Consider the following 14,185-nt stretch of genomic DNA (forward strand, 5'->3'; position numbering starts at 1 on the left):
ATTGCCACCATCTTGCTTGTTGGGAAATAGTAGAGGAATTCTCACTTAGATGAGGGACCAAGACAAGGGTACCCACTATCTTCTTTAGGGCTGGCAGTACTAATTAGTGTATCAAACAAGAAGCAGCAACTGGGGGCATAAACATTTTTGAAGAGTAAGCTAAGTAAAACTATCTTCGTTTATAAATGACAAAAAGTATACTAGAAAACTCAAGTAATGAACAAAAGTGATAAAAAAATGCATTAAGATAGCAGGCTATAAACTTAATATACAAAAATTCATATCTTCATAAATATGAACAATAAGAAGGTATGACAGAAACAAAATCCCCCTTTACATTAAGCAGTGAAAAAAGATGAAATATATAGGAGTAAATGAATCAGTAAATCTGCACAACCTAGAGGAGGAAAGCTTCAAAACAGTACTGAGGCACAAAAGGAGGCTTCAAGAAATGGACGGATGTCTTTGTAGCATAAAGATGTTAACTCTCTCCACCTTAACGTATAGATTTAATGTGATCCTCATAAAAGTACCAGTTTTCTGCTGGAGCTGGACAAGTTGCTATAGCCGAAGTTCTCTGGGAAGCAGATTCTGAGACAATGGTTAATGGACAAGAGGTTAATTAGGGACTGCTTGTGGCTCCGACAGCCCAGGGAGTGAAAAGAGCAGAGGGAGAGGTAAAGCTGTGAGTCAGCTTCTGAGGAAACGTCAGGTGAGCATCTGGGAGTCCTTCAGATGGGATGGCACTCCAGAACTGTCCCCACTTGCAGGGGAGGTCTGCGCCTTGCAGCCCTACATCAGTTATTTGATGAAGGCCACCGTTGGAAGGGGTGGTGTGACCTTGGGCAAAGTGGCTGTGTTCAGCTGAGGTTGGCTGCCTCATTTCCAGAATTTCAGAAGCTAACGTTTCCAGAAGCTGGGGTAATAAACCCTTATTCCTGAAGGGTGATGTGAGCAGCACGGTACAGTGTCCACTCCAGTCCACTCCTTGCACCGTGTATTAGTTTTCTACCACTGCATTACAAATTAGCCTAAAATGTAGCAACTTAAAACAGCACACTGAGAAGGTGGCATTTGGGGAAGATCTACAGGGAGTAAGAAAGCAAGCCATGTTTATATTTGGAACAAGCACACTTCAGGCAGAGTGAACAGCAGGAACAAAGGCCCTGAGATCGCAGTGTGTCTCGTGTATTGGAAGAACAACATGGAGGCCAGGGAAGAAGAGGTAGAGAGCAGAGGAGCCAGACCATGGGAGGCATTCTTGGCCATTACGGGGACTTGGATTTTGAACTGACTGAATTTTCAGAGGTATTGTATGTGGGCTGAGAGAGCAAGGAGTCAAGGATGATGCCAGGATTTTGGCCTGAGGATCTAGAATAATGGAGTTGCTATTTACTGAGATGGCAGTAAGAATGTCCCATGGAGATATCAGTGAGGTGTTGGACATACAAGCCAGGAGTTCAAGAAACCTCCAGTTCCCAAACAAACATCCTTATCCCTCTGCCTGGAAATCTCCTTCTCTAGGAAACTTCTAGTCCTACCCATTTTACATATTACCAATAGGAGGCCTTCCCTCACAACTCCATAGTGAGAGTGGACCACTCTCTCCTCCTGTTGCCAGTCTCTACGTATGGTACCTCTTCCTCTGTAGTGTAGTGTTATTTATTTCATTTTGTGTCTATTTATTGAGATGTCTTTTTTTTTTTTAAGAGAGCACGAGCGTGCCTGTCAGAGAGGGAGGGGCAGAGAGAGAGGGAGAGAGAGAATCCCAAGCAGGTTCCACACCCAGTGCAGAGCCCAACATGGGGCTCAGTCTCACAACCCTGAGATCATGACCTGAGCCGAAATCAAGAGTTAGATGCTTAACTGACCGAGCCACCCAGGTGTTCCTATTGAGGTGTCTATTATGTGTCCTAGGCACTGGGGATAAAAGAATAAATAAGGCAACATGTCAATCCTGTCAGTGGGGGATGCAGACAATTGATAAATAAGCCAGTAATATTCAGGCAGTGTTAAGTGCTATAGAAGAATGTAAAACAGGGTGTGGGGTGCATATTGAACATGCTTTGGAGAGTCTGGTCAGGGCAGGTCTCTGCTGAGGTGCCGTCTGAGAGAGTCCTGAATGAGGTGAAGGGAGTGGGTCATAAGATCGGGTGCGACGGTACGGGCAAAGAGCAGAGCCACTGTAAAGGCCCCGAAACAGAAGGGAGATGAGTGTGGCTGCTGTGTGGACCACAGATGGTACTTGGCGGGGTCTAGACAGGAAGGGAGCTGTGGCCGTGGAGGTGGTGGGATGAAGTGGATAATGAATTGTTTGCAGGAGATAGAAAAGGAGTTTTGGCTTGGGCAAGTTCAAAGTAAGAAAATCCAGAGTATTTAACTATGGTTAAAAGGGTCTTTCCCCGTCCTATGTCTACTGTCATTCCCCCACTAAAATTCAGCTAAATTGGTTTTTGTTTTTTTCAGTTCTCACAACCGCTCAAGCTCTATCACTTTATCCAAATGCATGTTTTTCCCAACATTCATCCATCCTAAAATATACCTCCTCAGAGGCCACCATCCACCAGCCCCATTATTTTCCATCACAGAACTCTGGATATTCCTTTGTAGCATTTAACACAGTTTGTGCTTAAACAAACATACAGGCATATAATTTCTGTTCCCTCCTGTAGGCTCTGAGTTCCAGGGGGGAAAGTGCTTTTTTATGTCTCCTTTTGCCCTAGACCCTACACATTGCCAGGCAGATAGATAGTGGGTGCTCAGTACACATTGAAGTGGGTGGGTGTGCGAGAGAACTCTAATGAGTAAGGTGACAGTAAGGTGCTGACAGACATTAAAGTAAAGTGCTTTCCAGCGTCTGCAGATGAGCAGTGTACTTGGACTTCATTCCTTTTTTGAAGTGTCGGAGGACTAATAACAGTTATTTTAAAAAATTAATATTACATTTGGGTGTCTGAAAAACTGCAGTTGTTTAAAATTCTGAACTCAGTCGATGCCACAGGATAGGAAGCTTCCTCTTCTTCCCACCACCACGTCCTGGTGCCGAGCACAGGGTCACGGAGCGAGTGTTGCAGAACCAGCCCACAGCTGGACTAATGTTAATCCAATCTTTCTCTCAAGGTCAATCTGAAGCGACCATGTCCTTTCTGGGCAGAAGATGGCCATTGTTCTATAAAAGACTGCCACGTGGAGCCCTGTCCAGAGGTAAAATAAATTTAAAAAAATAATAAGGACAACATTGCTTCCTCTTGGGCTCTTAGATAAGTGTGAATTTATATTTTAGGCCACTGTTGATGTAAATCCATTTGACTTGTCCTCAAATTCATGTGCTGTCAGCTCTTTTTTAACCGGATTATTGAAGACTTATACTTGTCACCAAAATGGGTTTGAAGACACTTTTGTATTCAGTAATATTGATTGGTTGTGAAAGTATAGTATGACTCTAAGATGGAAAATTGGGGGCCTGTGCTGGCACAGGATCTATAGTTGGCTCTTATTTCATGCTTTATTGAATATGCATATTGTTTCATAAGAAAAGTGATGCTACTGGACCTTAAATTTTACATTTAGAGTGGGAATTAGAGTAGGTAAAATAGAGCAATTTCAGGCTTGGTATGAGGTCTTCACTTGGTCTTACGTTTAAAAAAGCTATACTTACATTTTAGATTTTGTTTTTTGACATCTAGCATAATTAATTTTTCTTGAACAGTAATTCATTATAAGCTCTGTTTTTATTTAACGTTTTGCTTTTCTTAATCAGTTACTCTAGTTTGTTATCCTTAAAAATGGGGGGAAAAAACCCATCTTAACCAATGCCCTTTCTAAAGGGACAATTAAAAAAATTCTCTTCATTTTCCTTTAAGAATAAAATGGTTTTGTTTTTGTTTTTACTTTTTAGTTTGAAATAATTTCAGACCTACAGAAAAATTGGGAGAATAATACCAACAGTCCTCATTTACTTTTTATTTAGATTCCCTAATGTTTATCACGTTTGGTTTATTATTCTCTGTATATGTACATGTTAATATTTTCTGAACTATTTGAGTGTAAGTTACCAACATGGTGATACTTTACCCCTAATTACTTGAGTGTGGTTCCTTAAAAACAAGATGATTCTCTTATCTCACCACAATGTAATTAGCAAAATCAGGAAATTAACATTAATTATAATACTAACATCTAATCTGTAGACTTAGTCATATATTTTCAGATGACTTAATGGACTATATAGCTTAAGAAAAGTGTTAAAATATAGTGTTATATTCGTTTCATGTGTACAGAATAGTGACTCGGTAGTTCCATATATTACTCAGCTCATCAAGGTAAGTGTCCTCTTAATCCACTTCGCCTGTTTCAGCATCGCCCCCTCCCACCTCCTCTCTGGTGACCATCTGTTTATTCTCTATGGAGAATATTCTGTATGGAGAACCATTCTCTATGGTTAAGAGTTTGTTATTTGGTTTGTCCCTCTCTCTCTCTCTTTTGTTCTTTTGTTTGTTTTGCTTCTTAAATTCCACATATGAGTGAAACCGTGTGGTAATTATCTTTCTCTGACTGGTTTAGCTCCCTAAGCATTATACTCTCTAGATCCATCCATGTTTTTGCAAGTGGCAGAACTTCACTCTTTCTTTATGGCTGAATAATATTCCATTGTGAATGTATACAGCACATCTTCTTTATCCGTTCATCTATCGATGGACACTCGGACAGCTTCCGTGGTTTGTGTATTATAAATAATGCTGCTATAAACATAGGGGTGCATGTATCCCTTTGAATTAGTGTTTTTGTGTTCTTTGGGTAAATACCTAGTACTGTAATTGTTGGATCATAGGGTAGCTGTATTTTTAATTTTTCAAGGAACCTGCATGCTGTTTTCCACAGTGCTGCACCAGTTTGCATTCCCACCAACAGTGCATGAGTGTTCCTTTTTCTCCACATCCTCGCCAACACTTGTTTCTTGAGTTTTTGAGTTTAGTCATTCTAACAGGTGTGAGGTGATAGCTCATTGTGTTTTTGATTTGCATTTCCTTGATGATGAGTGATGTTGAGCATCTTGTCATGTGTCTGTTGGCCATCTGTATGTCTTCAGCCCGTTTTTTAATTGGGTTATTTGGGATTTTTTGGCGTTGAGTTGTAGAAGTTCTTTATATAATTTGGATAGTAACCCTTAATTGGGTATGTCATTTGCAAATATCTTCTCCCAATTAGTAGGTTGTCTTTTAGTTTTATTGGTTGTTTCCTTTGCTGTGCAGAAGCCTTTTATTTTAGTGTAATCTCAATAGTTTATTTTTGCTTTTGTTTTACTTGCCTCAGGAGACATACCTAGAAAGATATTGCTATGGTCAGTGTCAGAGAAATTACTGCCTATGCTCTCTTCTAAGAATTTTATGGTGTTAGGTCTCACATTTAGGTCCCTAATCCATTTTGAGTTTTTGTGCACAGTGTAAGAATTCCAGTTTCATTCTTTTGCATGTAGCCGTACAGTTACTCTTTGTTGAAGAGACATTAAATATAAATATTAAATATTCTTGCCTCCTTTGTCAAAGATTAATTTACATTAGCATTGTGGGTTTATTTCTGTGCTTTGTATTCTGTTCTGTTGATCTATGTGTCTATTTTTGTGCTGGTACCATACGATTTGATTACTACAGATTTGTAATATAATTTGATGTCTGGAATAATGTTCTCTCCAGTTTTGATTTTCTTTTTCAAGATTGCCTTGGCTATTCAGGGTCTTTTGTGGTTCCATACAAATTTTAGGATGTGTTTTTTCTAGTTCTATGAAAAATGCTGTTAGCGTTTTGATATGGATTGCATTAAATGTGTAGCTTGCTTTGGGTAGTGTAGGCATTTTAACAATATTTGTTCTCATAATCCATGAGCGTGGAAAGTCTTGCCATTTCTTTGTATCACCTTCAGCTTCTTCCATCAGTGTTTTATAGTTTTCACAGTACATGTCTTTTACCTCTTTGCCAAGTTTATTCATGGCTGTTTTACTATTTTTGGTGCAGTTGTAAATGGGATTGTTTTCTTAATTTCTCTTTCCGTTGCTTCCTTATTAGTGTATAGAAATGCAACAGATTTTTGTACATTAGTTTTCTGTCCTGAAACTTTACTGAATTCATTTTTCAGGTCTAATAGTTTTTTGGTGGAGGCTTTAGGGTTTTCTACATAGATTATCATGTCATCTGCAAATAGTGAAAGTTTGACTTCTTCCTTACCAGTTTGGTTGCCTTTTATTCCTTTTTGTTGTCTGATCTCTGTGAGTAGGACGTCCAGTAATATGTTGAATATTAGGGGAAAAGCTCTCAGTTTTTCCCCATTGAGTATAATGTTTTCTGTACAAGGCCTTTATTATAGTTGAGGTGTGTTTCCTCTAAATCTACTTTGTTGAGGTTTATTTATCATGCCTGGATGCTGTATTTTATTGGATGCTTTTTCTGCATCTGTTGAAATGATCCTAAGGTTCTTTTCCTTTCTCTTATTGATATGAAATATCACATTGATTGATTTGCAAATATGGAACCACCCTTGCAACCCATGAGTAAATCCCATTTGATCATGGTGAATAATTTTTATTTTTTTAATGGATTGTTGGACTTGGTTTGCTAATATTTTGTAGAGGATTTTTGCGTCTATGTTCATCAGAGGTATTGGCCCGTAGTTGCTTTTTTTTTTAATTAAAAAAATCTTTTTAACTATTTTTTTTTTTTTTTAGTTATGTTTTTTAGCGGTGTCTTTATCTGGTTTCGATATCAGAATTATGCTGGCCTCAGAGACTGAATTTGGAAATTTTCCTTCGTCTTCTGTTTTTTTTGAAATAGTTTGAGAAGATTAGGTGTTAATTCTTCTTGGAATGTTTGGTAGAATTTACCTGTGAAGCCGTCTGGTCCTGGAGTTTTGTTTGTTGGGAATTTTTTGATTACTGATTCAATTTCATTGCTGGTTATCAGTCTGTTCAAATTTTCTTTCTTCCTGTTGCTATTTTGGTAGATCATGTGTTTCTAGGAATTTGTCCATTTCTTCTAGGTTGTCCAATTTTTTAATATATAATTTTTTATAATATTCTCCTACAGTTGTTTGTATTTCTGTGGTGTCCATTCATTTGCAATTTTGTTTGGGTCCTCCCTCTTTCTCTCTTTTTCTCCCTTTTTTTAAATGAGCCTGGCTAGAGGTTTTGTTGATCTTTTCCAGGAACTAGCTCCTGATTTCGTAGATCTATTTCATTTTTAAAAGTTTTCTATATCATTTATTTGTACTCTAATTTTTATTATTGCCTTCTGCTGGTTTTGGGTTTTGTTATTCTTTTTCTAGCTTCTTTATGTGTAAGTTTAGGTTGTTTGATACTTTTCCTGCCTCTTGGGGTAGGCCTGTATTGCTCTAAACTTCCCTCTTAGAACTGCTTTTGCTGCATCACCAAGATTTTGGACTATTGTGTTTTCATTTTCATTTGTTTCCATGTAATTTTTTATTTCTTCTTTGATGTCTTGGATGACTCATTCATTGTTTAGTAGCGTGATATTTAACCTCGATGAATTTGTGCTCTTACCAGATTTTTTCTTGTGGTTGACTTCTAGTTTCTTAGTGTTGTGGTCAGAAAAGATGCTTGGTATGACTTCGATCTTCTTGAATTTGTTGCGGCTTGTTTTATGGGCTAGTATGTGATCTGTTCTGGAGAATGTTCTGTGTGCAGTTGCAAAGAATATGTATCTGCTGTTTTAGGTTGGAATGTTCTGAAAATATCTCTTAAATCCATCTGGTCCAGTGTGTCATTCAAAGCCACTGTTCGTCAATGTGTCCATTGATGTAAGAGGGGTGTTACAGTCCCCTACTGTTATTCTATTCCTATCGATTAGTTTTTTTTTATGTTTGTTGTTAACTGTTTTGTGTATTTGGGTGCTCCCATGTTGGGTACATAGATATTGTTATATCTTTTTGTTGGATTCTCCCCTTCATTGTTGTATAGTGTCTTGCTTCAGTCTGTTTCCTTGTCTCTTGCTACAGTCTGTTTTAAAGTCTATTTTGTTTGATATAAGTATTGATACTCTGGCTTTCTTTTGACATCCATTTGCATGACAAATGTTTCTTCATTGCCTCACTTCAATCTGCAGTTGTTTTTAGGTCTGAAATGAGTCTCTTATAGGTAACATTATAGATGGGTCTTGTTTTTATCCACTCTGTGTAATCTAAAGACAACCACCCTATGTCTTTGGATTAGACCATCTAGTCCATTTACGTTCAAAGTAGTTATTGATAGATAAAATTTATTACCAAGTTGTTATTTGCTTTGTGATTGTTTTGTAGTTTTTCTCTGATTCTTTCTTCTCTTGCCCTCTTTCACCGTGTTTTGGCTTTCTTTAGTGATATACTTGGATTCCTTTCTCTTTATTCCTTACATATCAGTTGCTGGTTTTTGATTTGTGGTTACCATTCAGTTTGTATATAACATCTTCTGCATATAGCAGTCTGTGTTAAGTTGATGGTCGCTTGAGTTTAACCCGTTTCTTATTCCTTTCTGCCCAATGTTTTAGGTATATGGTGTCATACTTCATATGCTTTGTGAATCTCTTGACTGATATTTACAGATATACTTACTTTTACTGCTTTTGTGTTTCCTACTTTTCATACTTTTACTTGTGGTTTTTTTCTTTCCACTCAAAGAGTCCTCTTTAACATTTGTATGGCTGGTGTAGTGGTCATAAACTCCTTTAGTTTTTGTTTGAGAAACTCTTTATCTTTTCTTCTATTATGAATGATAGCCTCGCTGGATAGAGTATTCTTCGCTGCATATTTTTTCTTTTCAGCACTTTGAATATATCATGCCACTCTCTTCTGGCTGAAAAAGTTTATGCTAAAAAAAAATAGCTGATAGCTTTTTGGGGCTTTCCCTTGTATGTAATGGTTTTCTTTTCTCTTGCTGTTTTTAAAATTTGTTCTTTTGGGGCGCCTGGGTGGCACAGCGGTTAAGCGTCTGCCTTCGGCTCAGGGCATGATCCCGGCGTTATGGGATCAAGCCCCACATCAGGCTCCTCCGCTATGAGCCTGCTTCTTCCTCTCCCACTCCCCCTGCTTATGTTCCCTCTCTCGCTGGCTGTCTCTATCTCTGTCAAATAAATAAATAAAATCTTTAAAAAAAAATAAAATTTGTTCTTTTATCACTACTTTTTGCCCTTTTAATTACTATGTGTCATGGTATGGATCACCTTGGGTTGATTTTGTCAGGGGACTCTGTGCCTTTGGGATCTCAATATCTGTTTCCTTCCCGAGAGTCAGGAAGTTTTTTAGCTATTATTTCTTCAAATAAAATTTCTGCTGTCTTTTCTCTTCTACTTCCAGGATCCCTGTAATTTGAATATTATTACGCTTAATGGAGTCACTGAGTTCCCTAAGTCTATTCTCATTTTGTATAATTTTTTTTTCTATAACAAGCTCAGCTTTATTACTTTCCATTACTCTGTCTCCCAGGTTGTTAATTCATTTGCCTGTTTCCTTTAGCCTACTGTTTATTCTGTTTAGTATATTTTAATTTCATTTATTGTGTTCTTCATCTCTGATGTGTTCTCTTTTTATCTCTGTGTTAAGGGTCTCACTGATGTCCTCCACTCTTTTCTCAAGTCCAGTGAGTATGTTTATGATCATTACTTTGAATTCTCTATCAGTCATACTAATTTTCTCCATTTCACTTTGGTCTCTTGCTGTGGTTTTGTCCTGTACTTTCATTTGGGACATAATCCTTATCTCCTCATTTTGTCTAACTCTCTGTATCTGTTTCTGTGTGTTAGGAAAGTCAGCTCTGCATCCTCCTCTTGAGGGTCGTGGCCTTGTGAAGAAGAGGTCCTGTAGTGCCCTGCAGTACAGTTGTCCCCTGCTCTCCAGGACCTGGCACTTCAGGGACTGTCTCCTGTGTGTGTTGCATATGCTCTGCTCGTGTATCCTAGCCACTTTCTCCTTTAGTCCAGTTGTCTGCAGAGGCTCTCTTAGCCCGTTGTGGGCTGTGTTTGGCCCCCTGCTGGGGTGCGGCACATTTTAACAAGGTCTGTGCTGATCTGTTTATGAAACGAGACCTGTTGCCTGCACTGGCGGATGGGAGGCTGTGTGGGTGGGGTACCATTTTTAACAGGGTGTGCCTTGACCTTCTGCAGGGCCCACAGCTGCCAGGACTGAGGCCCTGCAAAACGTGTGGGTCAGGAGAAGCTGCGTTGGCAATGTTGATGCTGGTCTTCTGTGGGAAGGGATCCGTAGCCAGAACTGAGGCATACCTGGTGAAAAGGGGATCTGCCCAAGCGTGGGTGGGTAGGGCCTCAGTGTAAGCAATTAGGTGGGGAGTGTTGCATAGTGCTGTTCCTGCAGGTGCCTATGTGTCTATGTTGAGGGTGGGGGTGGGGGAAATGGTGCCTGCCCCCTCTATTCTGGAAGGGCCTCCCTGTGATCCCTGCCTCTCTGGACCTGCTCTGAGATTAGTAAGTAAATCTCCCTCCCTTATGCCCTAGGCATTTTTTCAAATTGCTGCTTCTATGCTGTAGCTACCTGGGCTGTGTGTCATACTGTCTTTTTTAAGGGCAGGAACTCCACTTCCTAATGCCTTTCAGGCTCTCCCAGAGTGGAGCTGCTGACTTTTAAAATTCCAGGCTTCAAGTCCCACTGGTTGTAGGAACTCATGATTTGGACCCTCTGGCTTTCAAAGCCGAAAGTTATGGGGATTGGTCTTCCCCGTGCAGGTGTTATGTAGTCTGTTTCTCACCCTTCTCCGTGCCTCCATCTCTTGATTGGACAGTCAAGGCCTGTTTCGTTCTCCACTGCATCTCTACCCTTCCTACCCAATTCAATGTGGCGTCTTCTCAACCTTTAGTTGTGGAGTTTTTGTTCTGCCAGTCTTTGGGTTGTTTTCTGGATTATTCGTGCTGATGTTTGTGTTATCTAGTTGTATCCATGGGATGAGGTGAGCCTAGGGTCCTCCTACCCCGCCATCTTCCCTGCCTCAGTCCCAGCTAGGTTTATTTCATGCTTGATTTTAGTTATTAGTTTTATATTTATCACTACTTCTAATAATTCTCTTTTGTGATTGTTATGTGTTATCCATGACAGTCCTCTGTGATGCCTACCCCAGTATTTCCAAAAGCCTTGTTACTAAGATTTGCGTAAGTCAGGTTACTGCATTTAGCATCAAACCTTTAAAAAAGCTGCTAAAGATTTTGATTTTAGCACATTATACTATACTAGTCAGAGGACACACTGCAGCCAGCAGTCACTTCTGGTTAGTATTTATTCCACGTTTTAAATTCAGGGTGCGTGGCTGCTAGATTTGGCTTGAGTTTTAGTCTTCTCTCTTCTGCCTTCTGTTAGATGTTTTAGCAAATGCTGAAATCAAAATATTGGCAGCAAGTAACATTTTAATCTGCTAATCTTTTTATTTGTTAGGGAAATATCTCATCATCATCATTATTATTTATATTCTTCCACCTGACAGGAAGATATTTATTCTGAATATTTGGTTAAATTTACCTATGTTTAAATTTATCTTGAAACATGAAAGGATTTTAATAGGTAATTTGCTATACCATAGATTCAGATGTTGGAAATCGGTGCCCTGGATTGATGAGAGGATCAACCTGTGATTTTCTGCTTTCAGATACGATTTTTTGCTTAAAATCGTGTTTGATAAACCAGTTGTAATGATTTCTAGATTTGCTTTTTAAAGCCTAAAACTAATTATTGGCTTTTAGAAAAGAAAGCTGGATCTCTGTGTGGTTTTCTGTTAGTAAACCCTGATTGCCTAGGTTGGTAAACCCTAGGTGAATCCTGTGGACCAAAGAACTAATTCTTTTGGTATTAATCCCAAACTGCCTTCACTTTAAATGTCAATTTAGAGCAGAAATTAAGATTGAGCATAAAATATTCCAAAGATCTTTGAAAATTTCAAAGCTTCTGTTTCTGTGGTAAGTTTTTTTTTAAACCTGAAAATTAGGTAAACTATTCAATATTGCATTGAAGAGTTTAAATTATAGCTGATTTTGACACTCTTATTTTGTATATGTCATTCAGTTTGCTGAACTATGATTTACAAGTCTGTAATTGGTATAATTCTTTACTGTTTATCTTAAAGAGGTAGTATGAAAACAGAATTTGAATAGATGTTCATTTTTTCATCATAGAATAAAATAGCCTTTGTATTTGAGCAATGGCATTACTAATTTAGAAATCTAAAAAAAAAAATCTTTCCTAAATTTTTCTTGTTGTTATTCTTTTAAGAGCAAAATTCCAGTCGGAATTAAAGCTGGGAGTTCTACTAAGGTGAGTCCCTTTTCTTCCTTGACTCTTTTTGCTTTCCATTGTCACTTACATTTGCTGCTTGACAGTGGTTGTGGAAGAGAACTGTACTCGGGTTCGTTGGGAATGGGCACGTTTTGCCCCACAGCCCCAACTTCTAATTCTTGCAGCGGGGACAGAGCTTGTGTGTTTTTACAGTTACACTATACAGCTGCTTTTGCGATATACTTCCATTCTGTTTTCTCTAGAATGGCTGTAGTAGTGTAACTGCAGTGTCACATGGCACATGGCCTGTGCGCAGGTGTTTACCATGCGTGTAGTTGTAGTCTTGTGTCCCAACTAGTCAGCCTGTCGTATTCAGGATTATATTGTGTAAACAGTTATCAAGATATTTTGAGCATAGTACTTTTAAATGGCGTTAGAATATAACTGTGTTAAAGATTACCCTTTTCCTCTTACAAGCATGCCATAATTTACTTAGCTGTGCATGTTTTTAGATAACAGTTTACTTCTAGGTTTTCTGTATGCGTAATCAAGATCGTCATACCCTCTCCCTCTGCTTCCTCGCTCCTTCTTCTTTTTTAGTTTTCTCGTGTGGTTTTTTGTTTGTGTTCACTCTCTTTTATTTTTGTTTCAGATCTAAAATAAGAGTATTAGGGACATTTGACATCCCTTCTGGACTCCTTCCCAATCCCATTCTGTTTCCTCCCTCCCTGAAGATAGCCACTTTTTTGAAATCGATGTGTGTCCTTCTGTGATACTTCTTACTTTTATACTTCTATTGCACATGTGTCCACAAGTAATGTATAGATTTTTAATAGGAAGTTTTAAAACATTAAGATTATATATTTTTAAATTTTTTCATTTTAAAAACATTTTTTCAGTTATTTTTTTATTCTGCATTGTGCTTTTGAAATTCTGTGTCTGTTGATATATGTGGCTTTGTTCATTTTAATAGTTGTGTAGTTTTCGATTGTCTATCACTGGTTAGCTCTTCCTCTGTTGATGGACATTTTAACTGTTACGAGTTTTTTGCTGTTAAGAACGGTGATGCATCAGCATTTTTGTGTACACATGGAAGAGTTTTCCTAGGTTGATATTTGGAAGTAAGGTTGCTGGGCCGTTGGTTATGCCTATCTCAACATGATGAGATAGTACCAAATACCTTTCTAAAGTGGTCGTACCTTGTTCTTGGTTTCAAGTATTGCTCTGGGTATGGTTTCGGTTGTAAGCCTGCTGGTTCAAGGGTTTATGCATTTTTACAGCTCTAGATAAATACTGTCAAATTACTTTCCCAAGAGGGTTTTCTCAGTTTACATCATCACCAGCCTACCAGTGCTCATTGTTTTTAATGTCTTATTTAGTTGGTGGGAATTTGTGACTCATTTTGATTTGTATTTCTTACATGTGTGAGAGATTTTGATAATAGGATGTATCTGTGTCATCATTGACAGATTGCCAGTGGAACTTAAAGGGAAAGGTAATAGTTATTACTAAACTTACTGTGAACTTCCTTTCAGTACTTGAAAGTGGCAAACAGTACCAAAGAATTAGAAGATTGTGAGCAAGCTAATAAACTGGGAGCAGTTAACAGCACACTAAGGCAAGTTTTATTTAGTAGTATAAAAAATACTTTTATTTAGTATATCAGAAATCTTATGTGTTTCTTGTGATTTTGATGGATCAGTAAAGTTTCAAGTCATTCTTAAAAGGAAGAAGTTATTCTTCATCCTAAATTCCATTGGGCTTTGCTTCCTCCTCTTAGTGGATTTGTTCTTAAATTTCTAGAATGTACCATCAATAGTGACTTTATAAAAATGTAAAAATATAGAAGATTGTTCAACTAGCAGTTGAATCCATTCTTCTTGGTTATTATAGTAAAAGGAACTGGAACCTCTAAGTTTTTTGTAAATAGTAA

General features: G+C 38.2%; 1 protein-coding gene across 1 annotated transcript in view; it reads left to right on the forward strand.

Annotated features, from left to right (window-relative positions):
• Positions 1-14,185, forward strand: part of ERO1B (endoplasmic reticulum oxidoreductase 1 beta) — a 61,529-nt gene that overhangs the window by 15,962 nt on the left and 31,382 nt on the right. The window contains exons 3-5 of the mRNA XM_045802319.2: positions 3,121-3,204; positions 12,250-12,291; positions 13,788-13,870. Coding sequence (XP_045658275.1) covers positions 3,121-3,204; positions 12,250-12,291; positions 13,788-13,870 — 209 coding nt within the window. The remainder of the gene's footprint in view (positions 1-3,120; positions 3,205-12,249; positions 12,292-13,787; positions 13,871-14,185) is intronic.

This window comes from Ursus americanus, chromosome 6, assembly GCF_024610735.1.
Source record: "Ursus americanus isolate L20-20 chromosome 6, mUrsAme1.1.p, whole genome shotgun sequence".
Classification (NCBI taxonomy): domain Eukaryota; kingdom Metazoa; phylum Chordata; class Mammalia; order Carnivora; family Ursidae; genus Ursus; species Ursus americanus.